Source organism: Tursiops truncatus, chromosome 10, assembly GCF_011762595.2.
Source record: "Tursiops truncatus isolate mTurTru1 chromosome 10, mTurTru1.mat.Y, whole genome shotgun sequence".
Lineage (NCBI taxonomy): Eukaryota > Metazoa > Chordata > Mammalia > Artiodactyla > Delphinidae > Tursiops > Tursiops truncatus.
Genome location: NC_047043.1, coordinates 66,858,562 through 66,884,777, shown reverse-complemented (window position 1 = coordinate 66,884,777; position 26,216 = coordinate 66,858,562). Strand labels below are relative to the sequence as shown.

At 38.8% G+C, this 26,216-nt stretch overlaps 1 protein-coding gene across 17 annotated transcripts in view; it reads left to right on the top strand.

The window, feature by feature from the left end:
* PBRM1 (polybromo 1) overlaps nt 1-26,216 on the top strand; it is a 101,933-nt gene that overhangs the window by 67,994 nt on the left and 7,723 nt on the right. For 7 of the 17 annotated variants that reach the window (XM_073811205.1, XM_019947445.3, XM_033865111.2 and 4 more), the window contains 7 exons: nt 4,253-4,398; nt 6,743-6,900; nt 16,822-17,005; nt 17,598-17,808; nt 18,449-18,650; nt 21,964-22,128; nt 25,508-25,663. In XM_073811205.1, coding sequence (XP_073667306.1) covers nt 4,253-4,398; nt 6,743-6,900; nt 16,822-17,005; nt 17,598-17,808; nt 18,449-18,650; nt 21,964-22,128; nt 25,508-25,663 — 1,222 coding nt within the window. Of the gene's footprint in view, nt 1-4,252; nt 4,399-6,742; nt 6,901-16,821; nt 17,006-17,597; nt 17,809-18,448; nt 18,659-21,963; nt 22,129-25,507; nt 25,664-26,216 lie in introns of those variants that run through there. The other 10 variants (XM_073811206.1, XM_019947450.3, XM_033865113.2 and 7 more) reach the window with 4 other exon arrangements.

Below are 26,216 nucleotides of genomic sequence, written 5' to 3'. Positions count from 1 at the left end.
AAAAATTGTCTTCGTATCTCAAGCCTAGAGTAAAAGAAATTCCTTTTAAAGTTATACACGTGACAGAGGTGCTTTCTGTACCATTATCTGTATTTTTCTGAGAGTAGCCAATGTAGTGAGACAAACAAAACTATTGACAATAAGAGGCAAAATTATTTTTTTGCAGATAATGGAGAGAAATTAACTGAAAAGTTTTTGGAAACAATTCAACAAGTAGAAATTTCAAAATCTATATACAAGTCATTAGCTTTCTTACATAAACAGAACAATAATTCATAAGACTTTTGAAAGTAAAATGAAAATGTTGAATACACTTTAACAACTGTTAGAAAAATCATATGGAAGAAAATATCCAATTCATATGAACAAAAAACATACATTAAGAAATTATCGTAAAAGGAGTATATGGAACCTATGGGAAGAAAGATAGTCTACTGCAGGACATTAAAGACTTGAATAAGTTGTTTTGGAACTTGACAAAATTATTCTAGCATCCTTTTTTTTTTTTTTAATTCTAGCATTCTTAGGAAAGAATAAATACATGACAGTCACCAGAAAAAGAAAAACTGAAAGAGTAGTCAAGAGTGCTTTACCCTGCCAAATAGTATTACATTTTACAAAAATACATTTAAAAAAATATTAAGATATTAGCTCAGGGTTGGTCAGTGGAGGGAATAGGCTTTTCACAATTAAATCCAGAATATAAAGATATTCATTCATTTTAGTTTATATATATATATAAAATTTTTTTTAAGTAATTTATTTTTTGGCTGTGTCGGGTCTTTATTGCTGCGCGCAGGCTTTCTCTCTAGTTGCGGCAAGCGGGGGCTACCATTCTTTGTGGTGCACAGGCTTCTCGTTGCGGTGGCTTCTCTTGTTAAAGAGCACAGGCTCTAGGCATGTGGGCTTCAGTAGTTGGCACACGGGCTCAGTAGTTGTGGCTTGTGGGCTCTAGAGCGCAGGCTCAGTAGTTGTGGTGCATGGGTTTAGTTGCTGTCCGGCATGTGGGATCTTCCCGGACCAGGGATTGAACCCGTGTCTCCTGCATTGGCAGGCAGGTTCTTAACCACTGCGCCACCAGGGAAGTCTCTAGTTTTATATATTTTAACTTTTATTTTGAAGTGATTTTAGACTTAACAAATGTGCCAGGTGCTTAACAAAGATAGTACAAAGACATTTCCTTATACTCTTCATTCAGCTTCTGCTAATGTTAACACCTTGTAAAGCATGGTACAAGGATCTAAACCAGAAAATTAACTTTAATACTATTTACTAATCTAGAGACTTGATTCATACTTTCCCTTTTGTCCCACAATCGCCTTTTTTTCCTTCTAGTTTTATTGAGATATAATTGACATATAGCACTGTATAAGTTTAAGGTGTACAGCATAATGATTTGACTTACATATATCATGAAATGATTACCACAGTAAGTTTGGTGAACATCCATCATCTCAATATAGATACAACATTAAAGAAATAGAAAAGAAAATTTTTTTTTCCTTGTGATGAGTACTGTTAGAATTTACTCTCTTAACATCTTTCATATATAACGTACAGCGGTGTTAATTATATTTATCATGTTGTACATTACATCCTTAATACTTATTTATCTTATAACTGGAAGTTTGTACTTTTTGACCACCTTCATCCAATCCCCCTCTCCCCCTATCCCCTGCCTGGTGTACAACATAATGATTCAGTATTTCTGTATGTTTCAAAATGATCACCATGGTAAGTCTAGTCATCATTTGTCACCATACAAAGATGTTATGTAATTATTCCCCACACTGTACATTTCATACCTGTGATTCATTTATTTTATAACTGAAAGTTTGTATAAAGGTAGTATTTCAGATCAGCAAGAGAGGATGGAATCAAATGATACTGGAAAAACTGGTAGCCATTTGAAAAAAGAAGAAAATAAAACCCACCTGAACTCTACCTCATTTCATATTCCAAAATAAGATATAAACATTAAAAAAGAAACATAAGTTGCTGACATAAGTACATTTACTATTATTTACCTGTAATCTTTTATTCATTTATAAGCTTGGAATGGATCCTTTTATATACATGATATAAAACCCAGTAGCCATAAAAGAAAAAAAAAAGATCATTTTCTTGATACAATTGACAATATCAATTAGTTTAATGAAACAGTCTAAGGACTGCTGTTTCTAATGTACAAAGAGCTCTTTGAAGTCTAGGGAAAAAATAATACTGGAAAAATGGGCAAAGGACCAAATAGATCATTTATAGAAGGTCATTCAAAAATGTAAGAAAACGTATTAATCTAATAACTTTTAAAATGCCCAACAAATTGACAAGAGGTCTGAAGCCTGATAATACATGCAGCCTGGTGTCAGTGTGGGGTAACACACTCTCATCTCCCATCAGTGGCATTCCCTTTGGCCCTGCTGTTTGATGGCAGGGAATGTGTTCCAACATAGTACTCAACTAGGTATGCCAAAGGGTGACGTAAGTGTTGTTTGTAAAAGCAAAACCCTAGGCCAAACCCAAATGCCTGTGAATGGGAATTAAGTTGTTATACATCCATTCATATAATGCAAACTGTGCAGCCAGCAAAAGGAATTAACAGGTTGCAGAATGAGATGTGGTTCCATCATTACTCAAAAAAATCAAAATGTATGTTTACATATATGTATGTGTAAATAACATGGAAAACTATAAACTGAACTGGATGATTATCTCTAGGGTTAGATCACAGAAGACTTGTTTTTTAAATTTTACATACTCTAATGTTTGAATTATTTCCAACAAATACACTTTTTATATAAAGGAGAAAAATAAAGTTTTTAAATTGTTAATGTAAAAACTGGAAAAACTGAATTTTTAGTATCCTAGAAAAAATATCCATTTTAGTGTCCTTACAGTGTTTTTAAGAGAAAAGGAGCTTGGGAAAAAACATGTTATTTTTTACATTTTACCAATATGTCTGGGAATCATAGAGACATTAATTTTAAAAGAAGAAATGTCAGTGGAAGTCAATGTGGGAAATGAATTTGTTATTATTGTCATTAGAATTCATAAGTCCCCAGTGTCCTCTCTATGTATGAGTTACTTTTCTTAGTCTCATATATTTATTTTAATATTGCATGGCCAAAACATGTCATGCTAAGAAATTTTTAGATGAATAACTAGAACAGAACCCATTCCTGAAATAAAAATGTATTAATCTCAGGGCTTTCTTTTTCATAGCTTCCATTCCTTCAGGTGCTCCTCACCCAGCATATATGTGGGACCTCTCTCATTCTTAAGGATTTTCCAGGAAGTCCATTTCAGTACCACATTTGAAATCATAAAGATCAAAACATTAAATTATTTTGGACAGTCTAAAGGAGATTTTTTTTCCCTTAAGTTTGAAGTTTCAGATATTCTCAGGGAGATATTCTCAGTAGAAAATTTGGGAGGTGTTCTGCCATTTCCTCAGCTTTTATGTGTTTTAGAGCTTTTATATTTAAAACACCTAGTGCTGTGCTCAGTATCTGCTAGGTTCTCAGTAAATTATGTTTCTTATTTTCATTAGTCAGAATTATCTTTTATTTTTCTTCTGAGTCAGGCATTATTCTGTGTACGTAACATGAATTGTGTCATTTAAGCTTCCTAACAGCCCCACCTGATGGGCACAATATCTTCATTTTACAGATGATGAACCTAAGGCATAAGAGGTCAAGTAATTTACCCATGTCACAGCAGCCAGTAGGTGACAGACCCTGTTATTTATTCAAAAACAGAGTATGTGTGTTTATGTCATAGAGGCTATGCTGTTCCTTTCCATGTTGGAATAAATCAAAATGATAAAATTTTTAAATCAGTCAGTTGTTAATGTGAAGAAATGTGGTGAAGAGGAAGCTTGTGTAGAATTTGCTCCTTATCTTTTTAACAGTTGCGTGAGGCTGTTTTCTGTATGCTGATAAGTCTTCTCCATTGCTTTTTTTTCCCTAAAGTCTGTGAGAATGGGGGAAGAAAAGAGAGGGGAATAAAACAGTCTTGGAGTAACTTTATTTTATGAAAATTAACTAGAAATTTAAAATAGATACAATATTTGATAAGACTTAGTTTGATTTCAGTAACCTATTCCTTTGGTTTCCTATCTTTATCAGAGCCTCTGTTTATGGTTATTTTTTCTTTTAAGTTAAAATGAAGGAAGTCTGCTCTCCCTTCTTACCTTCTCTGCCAACTCCTTGATTGTCAGCAGCCTGTCTTCAACCAGTTCCCTTTACCACAGGAGAAAGAAGATGTCCCTGTGGAAATGTCTAACGGTGAACCAGGTTGCCACTACTTTGAGCAGCTCCGGTATAATGACATGTGGCTGAAGGTTGGCGACTGTGTCTTCATCAAGTCCCATGGCCTGGTGCGCCCTCGTGTGGGCAGGTGAGCGTTTTTGAGGTAGAGAAGACGAGGTTTGGTTTGAGAGATTCGGAGCCAGTAGAAATTCATCACTGTTTAGAATGAAGGCTAAAGTCACTCTCTTGGCAACTTTTCCAACTTCCTCTCACACCACACTCTCCCTGCTTACGCCTCTAGCCACACTTTAAATTCTTTAAATTGCTTCCATGAATCCCTTTTTTTTTTTTTTTTTGGCTTTTTCTTCTCCTACCATTTACTGAACTCTCAACCCAGAAATCTCCCTGCCAGCTTCATATGGTGAACTCCTTTAGCTTAAATTTGAAATGGCTCTTCCTTAAGGAAGCCTTTCCTGTCTCCTCCAGACTAGGTTAGGTCTCCCTATTACACATTCTCAGAGCACCGTGTATTTCCTTCTTCTCAGAGCACATATCATTTATATTATCAGGCTTCCATACCAGACTGCAAATGCCCTGAGAGTTAGAGACCCTCTCTTTTTGAGCAAAAAAGCGATAGATATACCTTTATATCCCCTGCTCCAAGCATAGTGCGTGAGGCTCAGATATTTGATGAACAAGTAAATGGGTGGAAGTATGGTTGGATGGCATAGAATAGCATTAAAGGAGTCAGGGCGCAGGGCTGGGCAGTAGAGGATAGTAGTTAAGGAAAGTAGTTGGTTCCAAGAGATCTTGGTTTAAGTCCCAGCCCTGCTAGTTTAATGTCCATAGGCAAATGACTTAACTCTCTGAGCTTGTTTCCTCATTGTATTTGTTCATCATTCAGTAATTGTTTATTACACACCTACTATTTGCCAGGCTCTGTAGATACATTAGTGAATAAAACAAACAAGTATCCTTAGTCCCGCGGATCTTTTTTCTAGTGGGAAGACAAACTATAAGCATCATGAATAAGTAAAGTGTATAGTGCATTACATTATGATATGTGCTGTGGAAAAAAATAGAGCTGGGTATAGGGAATCAGGAGTGCCATAGTCAAAGTTAGGGTGTTCAAAACTTTGAATAGGATGGTATGTAAAGCCTCACTGAGGGCTGACAGTTGAGCCAACACTTGAAGAAACCAAGGAAGTGAGTAATGTGAATATCCAGGGAGAAAGCTTTCCAGGGACGGAGAACAGCCTGTGTAAAGACCGGAAGAGAGGCATTCCTGGCCTATTCAAATCATCAGAGTTTGTTACAGGCGGAGTGAGCTGTACATGAGTTAGATAGGAGATACGAGAGCCAAGGGATATAGTGCAAATCTTGTGGGACTCAGAAACCATTGTAGGGACTTGGGCCTTTACTGAGTTAAATGAAATATCATGGATTATTTTCAGCACAAAAGTGACCTTTTTTGGGCGACACTGCGAGGCATGTGGGATCTTAGTTCCCCGACCAGGCATCGAACCCGTGCCCCCTGCAGTGGAAGCACAGAGTCTTAACCACTGGACCACCAGGGAAGTCCCCAGAAGTGACATCTGACTTAGGTCTTAGCAGGATTGCTCTGTCTACTGATTGTTAAGAATAGACTGTAAAGAGTCAAAGGTAGAACAGCTAGATCTGCTAGGAGGCTATTGCAATAATCCAGGCAAGAATGATGGTGGTTCAGGCCAGTAGTCAGATCCAATTCTGTAAATTAGTCAGATCCTGTTTTGAAAGATTGAGTTAAAAGAATGTAGTGTCCAAGAGAGAGGAATCAAAGGTGGCCCCTGCATTTTGGCCTGAGGAACTGGAAGGGTGGAGTTACCATTAACTGCAATGAGGATGCTGCTTCATGTCTGGAACCATGAGGCTATTGGGACAATAATAATAGCAACTTTATGGTGTGGTTGTGAGGAATGGTACAGTATCTGCACTGAACAGTCAGATGTTAATTTTTCTTTTTCCTAGGGAGATGGTCTGTGACTTTCATCAGATTCTCATGGGGTAAAGGGGTATTAAATCTTGACCTTCAAAAAGGTCATGAACCATGGCCTTAAAGGAATATGTGCCACTAATGTGATCTGACCCCAAATATTGATGTGTTTATTCAGCTCACAAATCCAATGATAGATGCTTAGCATCTCAGGAAGAAAACCTGAGAGTCAGCTTAAACTATTAAGTTGTATGCCTTAGTATTATGTTAAAAAAAAAATTTTCCCCTGAGATGAGTAGCCAAATGTTCACTTCTCTTTTTTCCAAGTATCTTCTCACATGCTTAAAGGGGAAAAAAACCAAGGAAATTGTCTTATTATCAAAACAGCCAATGAAACTCCTCTAAATAGTGCATATCATTAAGTTTTTGGTTAACAGAATTTTTGTTAGACTAAGCCTTTAGGAATGAAACCTGTAAGAACTCTATTTTAATGGAATTTCTCCATTTTTTTTCTCCCAAGAATTGAAAAGGTATGGGTCCGAGATGGAGCTGCATATTTTTACGGCCCCATCTTTATTCACCCAGAAGAGACGGAACACGAGCCCACAAAAATGTTCTACAAGAAAGAAGTGTTTCTGAGTAATCTGGAAGAAACCTGCCCCATGACATGTATTCTAGGTAGGTATTCATGCTTTCAATTGTAGGTATTCATGTTTTTAATTTTATCTTATTCATTCCACAGTTGGTTGAATAGTTCTTCTGTCCTGGGTACTCTTCTAGGTGCTAGGTATACAGCAATAAAAAAACCAAAATTTCAGCTGTCTCAGAGACTTACAGTGGGGCAGAGGCTGGGGAGTAAATAAATTAAAATTAAATATATAGAACATCAGGTAGTAATTAGGGCTATGAATGAGAACAAAGCAGAGGAAGAGAATAGAGAGTAATGTTAAGGGGAGGTCCTATTTCAGGTAATGTGGTCAGCAAAAGCCCCTCTGATAGGTGACATGAGAGTAGAGCCCTGAAGGAAGTGAGGAAGAAAACCATTGAAAACTGAGATTTTACTCCTTTTAGGCACAGCAAACACCAAACACAAAGACCTTGCGGCAGAGTATCTGGGCATGTTTGAGTCACAATAAGAAAGCCGGGTGGCTGGAGCAGCCAGGGGGTGTGGTAAGGAATGAGCCCTCTAGGTGGCTGGGCACTCGGTCATGGTAGGTCTTACAGACAGTGCAGGGATTGATCTAGAACAGATGAGAGGTCCTGTGAGGAGTCTGAGCAGAGAGGCCATGTGAGCCGATGTATAAGCATTAGAGGAATCACTGTGGCTGCAGTTTGGAGGACGTGTTGTAAGAATAAGGAAGCAGGGAGAGCAATTAAAAAACTTTTACAGTCTCTGTTGGATTAACCCTAGTAGTGTTATTGTTCCCATTCCAAAAATGTGAAAGACTCTTGTTTTGGTTTCTGTTGTGTCATCCTACTGAGTGTTCACAGTGGCATTCTGCTTCTCAGATCTAGTTATATGCACCATATACTGTTATTGTTTTCAGCTGTTGTATTTATTCTGGCCCTGAATTAACTCGTTAGCTTACTTACACCAACTACTGTTTACATCTTTTGGAGTGGTTTTCCAAAAGGTTACTAGTCACAAGCTTTATGTTGATTACATATGGTTATAAAGTTAAAGGAGCCACCATGCTTACGACCAAAAGGAAATTTGCAGATTAAAAAGTATTTTACACTTAGACTTTGGTCACTTTACTGTTTACCTACATTGTTTTTGGTGCTTTGAATTTTTTCAGAATTGGATATGGTAAAAATGTCTGAATGGCCAGTAATTCAGTACATTTTCCTCTTCCCCTCTGGGGAGAGGCAACAAAATCTAGTGAAGTTATTAAATCTTCTTGAGTTTCTGCAGCAGAGAAAGTCTTCCTTTTAACTTGTGCCCTAGAGCTTTACTCCCTAGTGTAAACCTAGTTGGGAGCCTCAAAGGAAACATAACATGGGCTTCCCTGGTGGCGCAGTGGTTGAGAGTCCGCCTGCCAATGCAAGGGACATGGGTTCGTGCCCCGGTCCGGGAGGATCCCACATGCCGCGGAGCGGCTGGGCCCGTGAGCCATGGCCGCTGAGCCTGCACGTCCGGAGCCTGTGCTCCACAACGGGAGAGGCCACAGCAGCTACAGGCCCGCGTACCGCAAAAAAAAAAAAAAAAAAAAAAAAAGGAAACATAACAAAGGTGAGACTGAAGTCTTCTTTGGTTAGGACAACTGTATCATTGATTCTTTTTTAGTTATTTTCTTTGTGGTTACCCTGGGGATTACATCTTAAATTTATGGCAATCTGGTTTCATATTCTATACAAAAAAACTCTGTTCCTCTATAGCTCCATCCCTCCCCCTTTATTTGTAAGAAATTACCTCTTTATACTTTGTGTGCCCATTATCATAGATTTATAATTATTGCTTTGTGTATTTGTCTTTAAAATCATATAGGTGAAAAAGAGGATTTACAAACCAAAAATATAATATTGTCTTTTATATTTACCTGTGTAGTTACCTTTACTAGTGGTTTTTATTTCTTTGTATGACTTCAAGTTATTGTCTAATGTCCTTTCATTTCAGCCTAAAGAACTCCCTTTAGCATTTCTTGTAGGACAGGTCTGCTAGCAACAATCTCCCTCATCTTTTGTTTATCTGGATGTCTTGATTCCTCCATTTTTTGTTTCCTTTTGTTTTTTTGTGGTACGCGGGCCTCTCACTGTTGTGGCCTCTCCCGTTGCGGAGCACAGGCTCCGGACGCGCAGGCTCAGCGGCCATGGCTCACGGGCCCAGCCGCTCCGCGGCATGTGGGATCTTCCCAGACCAGGCCACGAACCCGCGTCCCCTGCATCGGCAGGCAGACTCTCAACCACTGCGCCACCAGGGAAGCCCGATTCCTCCATTTTTGAAGGCTACTTTTGCTGGATATAGAATTCCTCCATTGGCAGTTTTTTCTTTCATGTCTTTCATCAAATTTGGGAAGTTTTTGGCCATTGTTTCTTCACATATTTTTTCTGCCCCTTTCTCTTTCTCTTCTTCTTCCAGGACTCCTATTATGCCTATGTTGGTTATGCTTAATGGTGTGCCACGGGTCTCTAAGATATTGTTCATTTTTCTGTATTCTTTTTTCTTTCTTTTCCTCAAACTTTTCATTTTAATTGACCTGTCTTCAAGTTCGTTGATTCTTCTCTGTGTTCAGATCATCTGTTGAACCCTTCTAATGAATTTTTCTTTTTTTTCCATATTTATTTATTTGTCTGTGATGGGTCTTAGTTGCAGCATGTGGGATCTTCAGTTGAGGCCTGCAGGATCCTTAGTTGCAGCATGCAGGATCTTTAGTTGTGGCATGCAAACTCTTAGTTGTGGCATGTGAACTGCTAGTTGCGGCAGGTGGGATCCGGTCCCCTGACTAGAGATGGAGCCCGGGCCCCCTGCATTGGGAGCACAGAGTCGTAGCCACTGGACCACTGGGGAAGTTCCTCTAATGAATTTTTCAATTCAGTTATTATACTTTTCAGCTTCAGAATATCTATTTAGTGTTTACATTTTCTCTCTATTGATATTCTCTATTTAGTGAGACATCATTCTGGTTTCTTTTAGTTCTTTGTCCATGGTTTCCTTTAGCTCTTTGGGTGTGTTGAAGGCAGTTGATTTAAATTCTTTGTCTAGTAAGTTCAGTATCTGAGCTTCCTCAAGGACAGTTTCTGTTCATTTCTTTCTAATCCTGTGAATAAGCCACACTTACTTGTCTCATGCATGCCTCATAATTTTTTTGTTGAAAACTGGATGTTGAAACTATATTTTGAATATTATGATGTGATAACTCTAGAAATCAGATTCTCCCCCCTCCTCAAGTTTTGTTGTTACTGCTTATTGTGGGTTGTCGTTGCTTGTTCAGTGACTTTTCTAAGCTAAAGACTGTGTTCTTTGTGCTGTCACTGAAGTCTCTGTTCTAGCTTTGTGGTCAGCTAGTGACTTAACAGGATTTTCTTAAATGCTTGGATCCAGAAAACCCCAAAAATTCCCAGTCTTTGCATTGCATACTGCATCTTTGTTGGAGCACACCTTTAACACTCAGTGCAAAAGTTTACAACTCTGCCTTTGCCTTTACTACCTGCTCATGCAGGGCTTGATAGTCAGCTAAAGGTGAGAGCTTAGGGCCTTCTCAGGTCTTTGCTGAGCATGCACCCTGCCCATGGCATGTGCATGGCTTTCTAGATTTTCAGGACTATGTGGAAGCTTTTCAAAACTCTTATTCCCCAAAGAATAAGAGTTGGGGTGGGTGGGGGGGATGGATGAGGTAGATTAAAATGCCACAATGCTCTCCTGCTAGCTTTCAGTCACTTTTTTCCTTAAGTAAGGATTCATTTGGTTGTTGTAAACTTTTAGCTGTTTTCCAGGATTCCAGTACTGTTGATTCTCACAGTTTTTGCTAGCTTTTAGTGTTTCTGTGAAGGAACACGTGGATTCCCCAGCTGCCATTTTCACTGACATCAGTTGAAGTAACTCCTTTTTACAGTTGCCTGTTAGAATGTGTTGCATTCTGTAGTTTATAAACTGTTTTTTTTTTTAATCTAGGATTTCATTTATTTCAAACCATAACCCAGTGTAAAAGATGCTGATATTCTCAGAAAGGTCATGTTACGGTCCAAGAAATGGACCAGAACTGAAACTTAGGTCTTCTCGTTTATACTCCTGTACTGATGTTTGGATTGTTGGTTGGTTTACAGCCAACTGGGACACCTTTGAGGGTGAAAGTGGGTGCCAATAATATTAGGCAGGAAAACAGGCATACAGTGAGATGTTAATCTTGAGATAAACCCCTAAAGAAAATGCATCTAGTGGTCACAAAATGGGTTTTCAGTCCAGCTTGTGGATTTCAATATCCACCCTCCCCTTGGGAGAGAAGTGTTTCTTTGTTACATTTTATATTGACTTAAGTGCAAGGAGGCAGATCTTTTTTTAAATTAATTTGTTTTTGTAGACTAATAATTTAAAGTGTTTAAACTTAAGCTTTAGAGGATTTATAATTTCATTGTGTTAAATATACACACTGTTGAATGTAAATCTCATTTTTGTCTCTCTGAAACAAAAGTTTTAAGGATAATTAGGTGTAATTTTTTCATCTTCTATGATATAGACCTAGTGGGCCTATTTCACTTAGGAAATAATACTGTTTTCCTAACTATTATGTATATGTTCTTTGTTCAGTTTCTGTTAAGAGTTGTCCTCACTAACTTGAATGGTAATCAAATGGCCACCAAGAAGTTGCTTTTGGGAATGAACGTGGCCTCACCTGGCAGAGAGTACCTTTACCCTTAGGCCACTTGAGTGATAAAATTTCCAGGAACCTCAGCTCCTCAAACATGCCAGTTCCTAATTTATTGCAAGTTCTGTTTTCTTCATAGTAGATTTTTTTAATGATTCTTTAATTGAAAAACTATTCTTAGTAAGACAAGAAAAATAAAAAGGTTTTAAAGATTAGAAAGGAAAAATAAAATTATCAATTTTTGCAAAGGTACAAAGAAAATCCAAGAAATGTTCAGATAAATTATTAGAATTAGTGAAAATATCAACATCATCTGTATTTCTATTTACCATCACTGAGCAGTTAGAAAACCAAAATTTTTAAATACGCAATTTACATTAAATATCTAGGAATAAATCTTTTAAAAGATATATAAGACTCATACATACACATGCTAAAAAAAAAAACTGTCAGGAAATTATCAAGAGAAATTAAAGAAGACCTAAATAAATGAAGTGATCTGTCATGTTTATAGCTGAAGGACTCAGTATTATAAAGATGTCAGTTCTTCCCAAATTGACATATAGATTCATTGCAGTTCCAGTTGAAATCCAGCAGGTTTTTATAAATTTTTTATCCATTAATAAATGAAGCTTCCTAAACTCTTGTCTTTTCCCTATCTTTTGAGGGCCTGGTGGAAACCCCAAGTCAGGACAGGGACAACACATCCATTCCAAGGCCACCAGTCATTTTTACTCTTTAGCTGTGAGCAGAATTTTTACCTTTTCCAAATCTCTATTTTTACTCTATGAAGTATGGAAAATACTAACTGTACCTTCTCCGAATTGAAAAGCCTTTGGATTATGTAAGTAAAGTGCTATGTAAATCCAAGGCAGTGATAATAATTATAGCTATTTTAAGCTTGTAATATGGGGACTTCCCTGGTGCTTCAGCAGTTAAGACGCCATGCTTCTACTACAGGGGCACTGGTTTGATCCCTGCTCAGGGAACTAAGACCCTGCAAGCCACACAGTGTAGCCAAAAAAAAAAAGAGTTATAAAGTGTTTCTGACCTGTTTTTACATGTTTTGCTTGTAAATGTTTAGTGAGTTGTTAGCTATGAACACTCCTGTTAAGTTCAAGAGCAAAATAGGAATGTCCTTGTCACTCATGTTTAACATTGTTCTGAAGGTATTAGCCAGTGCAGATGGAAGTAAGAAACAGACATTTCAAATAAGGAAGTTAAGGAGATGAAAATTCAAGAGAATCAACCAAGAAGTCATGGCACATAATAAGAGAAGTAAGATGGTTGAATATAAAATTAATAACAAACTAATTGCCTTGAAAGATTAAATAATAGGACTTCCCTAGTGGTGCAGTGGTTAGGAATCCACCTGCCAATGCAGGGGACACAGGTTCGAGCCCTGGTCTGGGAAAATCCCACATGCCGCGGAGCAGCTAAGCCCGTAAGACACAACTACTGAGCCTGTGCTCTGGAGCCCGTGAGCCACAGCTACTGAGCCCACGTGCCACAACTACTGAAACCCACGCGCCTAGAGCCCATGCTCTTTAACAAGAGAAGCCACCGCAATGAGAAGCCCGTGCACCACAACAAAGAGTAGCCCCTGCTTGCTGCAACTAGAGAAAGCCTGCGCGCAGCAACAAAGACCCAAGGCAGCCAAAATATTAATTAATTAATTTTTAAAAATGCACTTTAAAAAAGATTAAATAATAATAAGAATTACTTTAGGATAAATTTAACAAGGTATTGCCACAGTTGTATAAAGAAAGTTTTTTAGTGCTACTTTTAATGCATTTAAAAGGGAATGCTTGGACTTCCCTGGTGACACAGTGGTTAAGAATCCGCCTGCCAATGCAGGGGACACGGGTTCAAGCCCTGGTCCGGGGAGATCCCACATGCCGCAGAGCAACTAAACCCATCCACCACAAATACTGAGCCTGTGTTCTAGAGCCCGTGAGCCACAACTACTGAAGCCTGTGCACCTAGATCCCGTGCTCCACAATAAGAGAAGCCACCGCAATGAGAAGCCTGCGCACTGCAACGAAGAGTAGCCCCTGCTCACCGTAACTAGAGGAAGCCCGCGCGCAGCAACAAAGACCCAACACACCCAATCAATCAATCAATCAGTCAGTCAGTGGAATGCTTGAACAAATTGCAGAGCATATACCATGTGCTTGAATAAGAATTTTCAACATAGAGATGTTCATTCTCCCTAAATTAATCTTTAATGTGAGCCCAATAGACATACCAATGGGAATTTTCTGTGAGAAAGTTGGGACTAAATAAACTGATTTTTTAACATCATGTCAAAAAAGAAAAATCAGGAAAATTCTGAAAAGCATGGTGAAGGGGAGAGTGTCTATCCTTATAGATACTAAAACGTAACACTATAATAATTTAAATTATTTATATGATATATGAATAAACATTATTTGAACAGAATAGAAACTTTAGCAGTAGACTCAAATATAATTTAATTTGTGATAAAAGTGACATCCCAGGTAAGTGGGAAAAGGTGGATTTTTCTCTAAGTAATATTTGGAAATTAGGTAGCCATTTGGAAAAAGTAAAATTGTATCCATCTCTCGCATCAACTTCAAAATAAATTCCCAGATAAATCACAGGCTTAAATGAACCTAAAATGAAGTAGCAAAGATACCAAAAGAAGTGATGGGAAAGAAATTCTTATAACCTTTGACATAAAACCCAGAACTCTTATAAGAAAGATGGATAAATTCAACTATATAAAAGTTTAAAATGTTTGGCAGAAGTAAAGACAGATGACAACTTTGGGAAGATATTTGCAATGTATATCATAGAAAAAGATCAAATTTCCCTCATATATGAAGAGCTCCTATAAACAATTAGAAAAAAAGATCAACATCCAATAGGAAAATGGGCAAAGATTAAGAGAGAGCAGAGAGGTTTATCAGTGGTTCTTAAAAGAAAATACGAACTTCAGCCAGTAGAGAAATGCAAATTAAAATTACCCAGATGCTGCTTTTTTTTAAATTACCTATGTTTACTAGTTGATAGGAATACAGGGAAGTGGCATTTGCCCACTTTGTGGTGGGTTTATGAATTAGCATAACCTCTATGGAAGGTAATTTGATAATACCTATAAAAATTAAAGTGTACATACCCTTTGACCCAGGTTTTATACTTCTAGAAATTTATTCCTCAAATGTATTCATCCATGTGCAAATTGATATGTGTCTTTTTTGTGGGGGGAGGCTGCGTAGGGTCTTTGTTGCTGAGTGCGGTCTTTCTCGAGTTGCATCGAGTGGGGGCTACTCTTCGTTGTGGTGCGTGGGCTTCTCATTGTGGTGGCTTGTCTTGTTGCGGAGCGCAGGCTCTAGGCGTGTGGGCTTCAGTAGTTATGGCACGCAGGATCAGTAGTTGTGGCTTGTGGGCTCTAGAGCACAGGCTCAGTAGTTGTGGCACACAGGCTTAGTTGCTCTGCGGCACGTGGGATCTTCCTGGACCAGGGCTCAAACCCGTGTCCCCTGCGTTGGCAGGCGGATTCCTAACCACTGCACCACCAGGGAAGTCCGATATATGTCTTAAATTATTTATGTCGATATTGTTTTGCTTCAGTAGGAGAGCAAAAATTTGGAAACAACCTAAATATCTGTCAGTAGGGAGCTAGTTGAATAAATATATTAATACCAGCAGTGATCCTCAAGATATATTATTTTGGAGCAAAATTTAGGTGTAAAACAATATAAGTGATATGCTACCATCTGTAAGTTTGTATGTGTGGTAAAATATACGTAACATAAAGTGCAACATTTTAACCATTTTTAACTGGACAATTCACTGACATTAAATCCATTGACAGTATTGTACAACCATCACTAGAACACATCTAGAACTTTTCATCACCCCAAATAGAAACTCTGTACCCATTAAGCAATAACTACCCATTTCCGCCTCTCCCAGCCCCTGGTAAGCACTGTTTTACTTTATTTCTCTATGAATTTTGCCTATTCTGGGTACCTTATGTAAGTGGAATCATGCAAAATTTGTCCTTTTGTGTCTGACTTATATTACTTAGCATAAATAAAAAATTCTCAAGCTTCATCCATAGTGTAGCATGTATCAGAATTTTATTCCTTTTTAAGGCTGAGTAGTATTTTATTGTATGTGTATATAACATTTTGTTTATTCATTCATCTGTTGATGGACATTTGGGTGGTTTCTACCTTTTGGCCAATTGTGTATAATGCTGCTATGAACATTGGTGTATGAGTATCTGTTTGAGTCCCTGCTTTCAGTTCTTTTGGATATTTACCTAGAAGTAGAATTGCTGGATGAACTCTGTTTAACTTTTTGAGAAACTGCCAAACTGTTTTCCACAGGAGCTGTACCATTTTACATTACCACCAGTGATATACAAGGGTTCCAATTTCTCCACATCTTTACCAACACTTGTTACTTTCTGGAGGTTTTGTTTGTTTGGCTTTTTTCCCTTTATAATAGCCATCCTAATGAATGTGAAGTGGTATTTCATTTCAGTTTTGATTTGTATTTCCCTAATGAGTAATGATGTGAGCATCTTTTCATGAGCTTATTGGCTATCTGTGTATCTTCTTTGGGGAAATGTCTGTTCAGATCCTTTGCCTACTTTTTGAGTTGTCTTATTATTGCTGAGTTGTAGGAGTTCTTTATATATTCTGGATATTAGATTCTTACCAGAGATATAATTTGCAAATATATTCTGCTGTTCTATGTGTTGTCTTTCCACTTTGTGTCCTTTGAAAAACAGAAGTTTTTAATTTTGATGAAGTCCAGTTTATCTTTATTTTCTTTGGTTGTTTGTGATGTTGATGTCACATTTATGAAACCATCGCCTAATAGAGGGTCACAAAGATTTACACCTATGTTTTTCTTCTAAGAGTTTTATAGTTGTAGCTCTTACATTAAGGTCTTTGATCCATTTTGAATTATTTTGTGTATATGGTATATGGTAGGCTTCTAGCTCCATGCTTTTGTGTGTGGAAATCCAGTTGTTCCATCACTACTTGTTAAAGAGACTATTCTTTCCCCATTGAATTGTCTTGGCACCCTTGTCGAAAATCGGTTACCCGTAAAAACTCAATTGTATGGGTTTATTTTTAGACTTTTAATTCTATTCCATTGACCTACATATCTATTCTTACACCTGTGTATACCCTTTAAATCTTCTAACTTGAATCATGTGAATATATTAATTCAAAAATAATACAAATTTAAAGTAACTGTTAGCTATGACCACAGTTTACTCCTTTAATTTCTCTCCAATTTTCTCTTTCAGGAAAGTGTGCTGTATTGTCATTCAAGGACTTCCTCTCCTGCAGGCCAACTGAAATTCCAGAAAATGACATTCTGCTTTGTGAGAGCCGCTACAATGAAAGTGACAAGCAGATGAAGAAATTCAAGGGACTGAAGAGGTTTTCACTCTCTGCTAAAGTGGTAGATGATGAAATTTATTACTTCAGGTAAACTTGAAAAACTAAGGAAGAAAGAGCACTTCAGCTCCTAATAGTAAAACTGATATCAAAATAGCATAGTCCAGGGTGGGTTTTTTGGTTGTGTTTTTTATTAGGTCTTAAACCAGAGCAGTCGACATTTCAAATAGAAAATATTAATTCATTCAATTAAATATTAAAGGAAAATCCTCATAAAATGCTGAGATGTGATAACTGGTATAACAGTCCTCTTGGCGTAGACTTCAGTAATTGTAATATGGAGGCAGAAATCATTGGTTCTGGTTCATAGCCTGTCTATTAAAAGGTTGCACAGTTCTGTAGACTACGAAAATTCTTTTCACTATATATTGGCAACTAGATCTCAACTTTGCACCCAGTGCTTTTGTGGGTATTCAGCAGAATCCCTTAAAAACAAGCATCTGTAAGTAGGTGTGACTATAAATATACGTTTTAATTCTTTCCCTTGCTGACTTAGAGTAGACATTGCAGATTGCAGGACGTTGCTTCTAGATATTAAGGCAGAACATTGCTTTCTGATCAATCCTGGAGTAGTGTTAGGTGATTTCATTTTATTTATTTGTTCTTATGTCACTTCTTTTAGAAAACCGACTGTTCCTCAGAAGGAGCCCTCACCTTTATTGGAAAAGAAGATCCAGTTGCTAGAAGCTAAATTTGCTGAGTTAGAAGGTGGAGATGATGATATTGAAGAGATGGGAGAAGAGGATAGTGAGGTCATTGAGCCTCCTTCTCTACCTCAACTTCAGACTCCCCTGGCCAGTGAGCTGGATCTCATGCCCTACACACCCCCACAGGTGAAGGTGACAAGTTCCTGTTACTTGTCTTATTTCCAGCTCTGGTTTGCAGCAAATTCAAACCCAAAAGGAAGGAGACATCCAACCCCTATATTATGGGAGCTTCAACCTAGAATGCTACAGGAAGGAACAGGTTTTTTTTTTTTTTTTTTTTCATGATGCCACTAATAACTTAAAATTTAATACTATTTTTTTTAATTTCATAGACAGCTGGTTTTAGTGGCAGGTTTAGTTAGAAAGTTCTTCTTGCCTTGTATTGAAGGAAAGCCATGAGGAACTGCATCATTCTGTTACTCTGTCTTTTATTGCTTATATCTTTTTAGTCTCTCTTTCTTTAGGACCTCATCTTTCAGTTAAGGTGATCCCTATTGGTATATTTTTTTCATTTAGAATTTTCTGAAGACTTGATTGTGAGGTCACTATTACAGATTGCAGTCATGGAATTCAGTGAAACTTTCATTTTTCTTATATGGTAAGAGACAAGGAAGAGCTGTGTTTTGAACACGAAAATGGCCAGCTATAAACTGAACATGTCTATAAAACAGTAGCTGTTGAGTCGCATGTTCCTGGCTTCCAGAAACCTTTAACAATTGACCAGATGCAATGTTCCGATGCACTATAAGAGCTTTCTGTCTTACAGTCTACCCCAAAGTCTGCCAAAGGCAGTGCAAAGAAGGAAGGCTCCAAACGGAAAATCAACATGAGTGGCTACATCCTGTTCAGCAGTGAGATGAGAGCTGTGATTAAGGCCCAGCACCCAGACTACTCTTTTGGTGAGCTCAGCCGACTGGTGGGGACAGAATGGAGAAACCTTGAGACAGCCAAGAAAGCAGAATATGAAGGTAAATAGAGCGTAGGCACAATTGTCTGAGCTTTCTAAGCAAGGGGGTGTTTTCAGCAATGCACGTGCATAGACAGGTTGAATCTCTTGTTCTTACCACTTGCACGTGAACTTTGTGTTGGGGACTGTCTCAAATGGCTCCCATCCAGCAGTTTAAGTGTCAGCCTTGTCCTGACTGAGGAAGTGCTGTCTCTGACTTGGCCTCTGATCCTGGTGTGGTTTTTTCCCCCCCCAGATTTCTCAAACAAATATTTAGCTATTAAAAATTGCATGATTTTTTTTCTTTCATTAAGTCCTGTAAGCACACATGTGTTGAGCTGGGGAATGAGTATACAAGGATGTTAAATATAATTTTGGTTAAAATTCATCTGAAATGGGGCTTTCAAAATCAGTGATCTTCTATTACGGCTCTCGATAAGCCATATGTATAAACTCCAGGCTGAGGCTTGGCTGAAGCGCTTGGTTTCCTAGGCCAGTCCTGGCCTGTGCTGCATTCATAGCTACTTTTAAGGTACTTGGGTTCTCTTTGATAAAGCTCAACTGCCTTCATTTTCCTTTTACTCTATAATTAAATCATTTGGGGCTATGAGCTATCATTCAAGGATATGGTGGTTCTTAGCCATTAAGGACAAATATTTAAGAGAGGTTTTTGGTTTTTTAATATCAGTCATGACTTTAATAAAGAAATGAGTAATAAACATTAGATTAGGCAGGACTGTTGCCGTTAGAGCTGTATTTTTTTTCCATTTGGAATTGTATATAATGCTTCATTTTGCCAGTTTAAAGCCCTCTCTTGATTGACCATAGTGATCACCATTACTCTTCTTGGCCAGGTCCAAATCCAGCAAGCATAAACAAATTAATTATCAAGGCTGCCTCCTTTATTACAGTTTATGGAGTTTCCAAAGAAACTCCTTTTTTAAAAAAAATAGTTTACTCCTTTCATTTATTACAGTTGATTTATTATTATAAAATTATCTGACAGGCTTCCCCAAGGATCTTCTGCAGAACCCTAGTCCTACAAGATGTTCATTCAGAAAACATTTGTGGCAAAACCAGTTTGAGAAGCACTCCAAAAACTTTCTCTCTTAGAAACTTAACAGTGCATATTGCCATATGAAAGTCTTTAAACCTGTAGTAAATAACCTACTTTTTTCACCTGGCATTTTCTGAAACTTGATCAGGTATTCATGTAATATCAGCTAATATCCCGAAGAACTAATATTTGACAGAATATTCTTTGAGAAACCATAGTCAGTTCTGTAAGAACCTAGAACTTTGGAGAGCTTTGGTATTTCTAACCTTAGTGGAAGTTAAGACCAGATATATCACTCAGTTGGAGAAGTGTTAGAAATGAAGCTCACATGGCTGTAAAGCCTGGTCCAGGACAAATGAAGCCAGTACTGCATGGCTGGTTATTCAGAGTGTGAACAAGAGCAAGAAATGTGTCTGGAGATGATGTAAAAGTAAAAATGCTGGAGCAGAACTGAAGAGAAGGAGAAATGATGGCTTCTGGGAAATTCTTCCAAATTCAAAGGGGGATCTGAAATTTCAGTGAGAACTTAGTGAGAGGAGCTATATGACTCAGCAGTGTCTGCCTGAGACACAAAATCTGAACTTTTGGTGTTCAGGCCCATTGAATTCAAAACCCAAAGTTTGGAGGTTGGCTGACTTCATTTAATAATTCTCTTTTCTAAGACAGCCCAAAAAGAACCAACAGGTAGCCAGTCCAATTCCAACCACAGCCCTGAAATTTTCTTTTTTCAACTTCATTTTTTTGCTCTCCCATTTTACTGTGTCATTTGTGTAATGAAAATATGAGAACTTAATGTGGGAGTCTAGGTCATCAGTGTTTTTTTTACTGCTAGTTCAAGGAAATAGGTTGTTAAAATGGCCTTTGTCCCTCACGCTCATTGTACAGAGGATCTGTAAACTGGGACAGTGTAGTGAGTGATGACAAGTCTCTGCAGGTAACACTGTCGCAGCCGAGGAAGCTTTGACTTGGTTGACTTTCACATTATCACACAAAGGAGGACTGGAGCCGTTGCTTCTCGAAGCTCTTTAAAGCCATGTGACCTAAGCTGTTTTCCCCTTCCTTAGATCAGCCAGCAGTAGCCTTTTGAATTCCTTGTTGGAGGGTTAATGTGTGGCAGTTGGAGTTTGATACCAGGAATCAGAGCCGCAGGTTGCTGGTTCTCTCTATATCCTTGGACAAGTCACTACCTGTCTCCAGTCTCAGTTTGCCCATGTGAAGAGTGGAGAGGAGTTCCTATTTATGAACGGTGAAGCAAAATAAACCCTGTATTGTGGGAGCTTTGGGAATGCACATTTCTAGAGTTCTCTAGTAAGGGTCCAGCCTGCTAGCTCCCAAAAAGACTGGGAATGTGATTGTTGGGGCCACTGGCTATGGAGAAGCAGAAAGAGTAGCTCAAAGGAGTGAGCGGTGTAGCAGGGATGTTCCACAGCCCAGAACTGGCACAAGCTAATGCTCCTCTTGCATTTTGCATGAAATAAGTATGAATTCTGGAACTTTTGCTGATTTAGTATGATTTATGGTCAGTATTGAACTCAGCTTCAGGAAACCTGGTTCTGTCAGTACATTGTCCATTGCTTCATATGTGTATATATATTATTCCCTGCTTCTGATGACTGTAGCCTGGAGTATCATGCATTTTTTTCCCTTGGGGTTTATTAAACATGACCTCTTTGCTTCATTAGAATGTACAAATTAGCGTTTATTTTCCCTAAAACCTTGTGGAGGAGGCAGTAAGCTACTTTTCCCTTACAGAGTTAATTTTCTTCAGCTGCTAAACCTCATGACACTAATGACAAGAGTCCTCAAATCTTAGTAAAATTGGGTGCCAGGAATCAGGAAAATATAGTAAGTAACAGTTGTGCCAAAAATTACAATGGGCCATGGAATTGCTTCATGTTGAAATTATAAATAATTTGTAATGCTATTAATACTAGAATAATGGTAGCGCTTCTCATCTTCAGGGTGCCTTGTGAGATTAACCACGTTGGTTATGCTGGTGACGTTTTTAAATAAAATCTGTGCTTTCTGAATGTGTGTTGCAGTCTTAACATTCTTGAAATCTTTGCAGACCAGTTCTCAAGATGGGATAGGAAAGCTGGACTCTAGGTTACCAAGTGAAATCGGCCTGACTCCTCCTGTGTTGAGACTAGTCATCTACTGTTCCTTCCATTGAGACAGAACTGTTGCCTGTGTTTTTACTAGTCCTGTTGAATGCAATGGATGGTATTTTGAATTCCTGGGTTAAAAACAGAATTGAAAATCTGAAATGCCTTTACAGAGCGGGCAGCTAAAGTTGCTGAGCAGCAGGAGAGAGAGCGAGCAGCACAGCAACAGCAGCCGAGTGCTTCTCCCCGAGCAGGCACCCCTGTGGGGGCTCTCATGGGGGTGGTGCCACCACCAACACCAATGGGGATGCTCAATCAGCAGTTGACACCTGTTGCAGGTAAAAACAGGAGCTAAGACCATTTTTTTCCACTTTAAGAAATTCCTTCATTTTTTTTTTTCCTCCAACAAGGAGTAAGCCACAGTCTCTAGGCTTTTCTCATGACAGATTCAAAGTTTGAAGTCATCCATGTTGTCCTTATATCGCCTTTCCCTTATGGGCAATGCCTCCCCTCTGCCCCAGAAATGGGCCCTGGGCCCAATCCTGGGAATTGGTAGGGAGCAGCTCTTCCCTGGCTGTGGGCATGGTCTGGCGATATTCTCCACCGCAGACTGCTCTTGATAGAGTTCTACAGCAGAAAATATAAACAGACCCTGAATTCTGTTCCGGAGGGACTACCAAGAGAAAACACAAAACTAGTCTTTAGGTGGTGATGATTTTCCCATCTCATTCCAGTATTCAGTTTGCCTTGTTCTGCTGCAGCCATCCTTAAAAGACTGACCATTTAAAAGGATTTTTGACAATGAATTGTAAATCCTTTCTTGGTCACCAATGTGCATGACTGCTAAGTAGAATACAAAGTCCTTAATCAATTCATTGTGCCCACTCTGTAATGCTTTTCTATTTAATTACATTAAACTGCATTTTCTGTTAGTATCCCAGTCACATATTTTTAAAAAAAGAAAAGAAAAGATGAATGTGGTTTGCTTGTGTGTGTTGTCTCTGGTTCTGGTAGCCATAGCAAATTTGGCTGTTCTTGAATATTCTTGTCTGACGTGTCTCCAATGAGAAACCTGCAGACCACTTCTCGGGTCCCTCCTTCGTGATCTTTCTAAGCCTGGTGAGGTCCATTCAAGCTGTGTTTCTTCTTAAGCAAGCAGTCTGACCTCTTTTTTCAGGGAGTCCAAGATAGTGTTGCTCAAGACAGGCTCATTGGGATGCTGTTTTTGTTTTCACTTTTTTTTTTTTTTTTGCTTTTTAAGGCAGAGTAGCAGAAGATAACTTTTCCATTGTTGCTCCTACCTTTTGTGATGGCAAGTTCTCAAATGCACTATCGCTGAACTCAGCAGTTGCACTCGCCAAAGCACATCTGAATCATGGCTTTCAGTACTTTCAGTGTAACTGATGTTGATCTAACAAATCTCATAATCGCCTGCTCTATTCCATGGCCCATTTTGGTTAATGGGGTGCCAGAGGTTTTTAGAAATCAGACCTTGAACATGGGGACTTTGAAAGTTAGAATTCCCTCATTGACATTCTCTTTTGTTCTATTTGATGTGTGATATTATAGCACTGTGCCCTTGACTAAAAAGCCCAGGGACACATTAACAAAACCAATTCAAACAGCTAAAAACATTGAAAAACAGCAGCTGCAGCATTTTAGCTCCCTGTTGGGGAATAACATCACAGAGCTCTGATGGGTAAGGAGGGTGGCCCCCTTCCAGAAAGCCCCTGCTCCATTATTAAACCTTTTGCTGCCCAGACTTCTGGGCTGTGGGAGTGCAGGGCAAGCATTCTCTACAGTAAGCAGTCTTTGGTCCACAGTGGGGATTTTGCAGCTTAAGAGAGTGATTTCTTATGGGTTTACAGGTTGCATAGGGCCTAAGTCTTAGCCTTGTTGCTGTCTGAGACCAGCTTTGCTTACAAGCATTGAAGCTCATTTGAACACATGTGACTGGGATAATAAATGCCAAAGTACAGTTTAATGAAGACAAGTGTCATGTCTTTCGATTCTTAGTAATTTCTTCAACCACAGCCCATGAAGGCTGCGTTCAGATGGGCTTTTGTAATTGAAAGCAAAGCCTCCTAACGTTCTTGAATTCCCACCTGCTTATCCCTAAAAGCTCTGTCTGGTGGTATGGTTAAAAGACAGTTTGGTAGCATTGGATCTCCTCATGTTTAAGATGGTGGTGTCTGTTCAAAAGTAGTTTTTATCTCTGAACTCTCATTTTAAGAAAATGAAACTGATAATCCTATTTTATGTACAGAGGTGATTATTATTTAAAATTTGTTTTATTGGTTTGTGTAATTGTAAGTTTCTTAGTCAGCTTAGATATGATCGATGAGGCAAGCTGAATCAATCTCAGAACTTGCAGTAATTTTATAGCTTCAAAAGACTAAACTTTTATAAATAAATACCTTTCAAACAATTCTTCAGGGAAAATCAAAGAGTATAATTCTTAGAACCGGGAGTCTTGCACTGTTTCCAGAACCCCTCTACAAAGAGTATTATATAAAAATGAGGTTTTGCACCAATTCCTCAACCCCTCCCTTTGTGCAAGAAGCTGTGACCAAAGGTGATTGCATTTCGTGGGGAGCCTTGTGTTTTGTTCATTATGATCATTTCAAATCCCAGAAAAATCAAGTTGTTTTCCTTGCTTAAAAAAATGTCATATGGCTTTAAAGTTCTTTTGATAGGTGAGTCTTTGACATTCTGAAATTATCTTCTTCCTTTCACTCTTTTTGCCAAAAATACTTGTTTTTTGAAATTCTTCCCTAGCCAGCAGGAAGTGTTTTGTGTTGTGAAGATGCACTTTGAAAATAAAGGAATAAAAACCTCTGTTCACAGAAATTCTCTACCTCATTTAAAATGTTCCCTGTTAACTGAAGGTCTTTGTGAGGACATTTGTGTGCTTGGGGACAATGATGACAACTGGCCTTTTCTCATGTCAACAGAGCCTGATTCTCCAGCCATTCCTCCTAAGATCTGCGTGCAGGCTACTGAGTGACCTGGGCTTAGGTTGGCTGGTGGCCGGGGTGGGGGTGGGGAGTTAGGTTTTATCTTTATTTTATCATGTTTTGAGATCTAAAGATGAAACATCATTCATTGTGATGACTCTTAGCTGTTCCCCATCTCAAGCTCAAGCATGATCCATTCTTACCAGCAGTGGTGGGGCTAAAAGGGAGGAGGAATGGACATAGAAGTCTTGAAAAAGTCTTGCCGCCTCCGCCATGCTGGAGAACCATGCTTTGTGATCAGGGCTGTGTGCCTCATTTTCCTCCATTCCAGTTTCCCCTCATGTGTACCCGTGATAGGCATATGAGTGTGGGCATAGTGGAATGATGGGGTTTATACTCTTCAGTAGAATCGCAGTAGGCAGAACGGGTCTCTGAACACCTTGCAATAATCATGACCTTGGGAAGGCTGTTACTGGAACTCCTCTTTATTATTATTTAACTGAAAACATGCAGCGTATTTATCACAGGGAAAATAACTACAAATAATAATGTACTAAGTACTAATTCATCCAGAAATGTATTTCATATTTGTAACTTTATATTTTGTTCATTATTGCAACAAAATAATTGCACTAATTGCCGTTATATCATGCAGTACTAAGGGTGCTTTATTCATTAGTAGTGCATGGGGGGGGTTGTTATTACTTACTTCATGTTGCATGTTAATGATGCATGTCTGAAATTTGTTGTGTCCTTCAAGGCATGATGGGTGGCTATCCGCCAGGCCTTCCACCTTTGCAGGGCCCAGTTGATGGCCTTGTTAGCATGGGCAGCATGCAGCCACTTCACCCCGGGGGGCCTCCACCCCACCATCTTCCGCCAGGTGTGCCCGGCCTCCCGGGCATACCACCACCGGGTAAGAACTTCATCCTCATTCACTCATTAATCTCATCTTCATATTCTCTTTTTCCTCCTTCAGCCATTTGTTCCAGGAGGTACCTGCTGCCCATGTGGGCAGGCCTTCCCTCACTGAGAATCCCAGGGATGTCAGCAGTAGGACCTGTCCTGTGTATTGAGCAGGTGGCTCAGCACCTGTGCCCTTGAGCACCTGGCTGCCTAGCAGCAGCACAGGACACATGACAGAAACTAGACTCAGCAGATCAAGGGGCAGGAGGCATACTCTAAAATCACTCAAACAACTTGACACGTGCTCAGAAAGCCAAACACAGCCTAGGAGGTCATGCTCTGCTCTCTTTATCAGTGAATGAAGTTTCCCAAATTGCCAGTTGATATAAAAAGCACTTTTTGCTCCTGAGTACATTTCTTCTTCTGGTTCAATTCTTATCTCAAAGGGTCTTCTGTGTAGAGTCCCTGCTCCATCTTTTGCTTTTCAAGCAGCCCCTCCCCTCTAAGGGAATTACAGAGTCGCTAATGTAGAACTCTGTAGAAATCCTTCAGTCAGTCCTTCT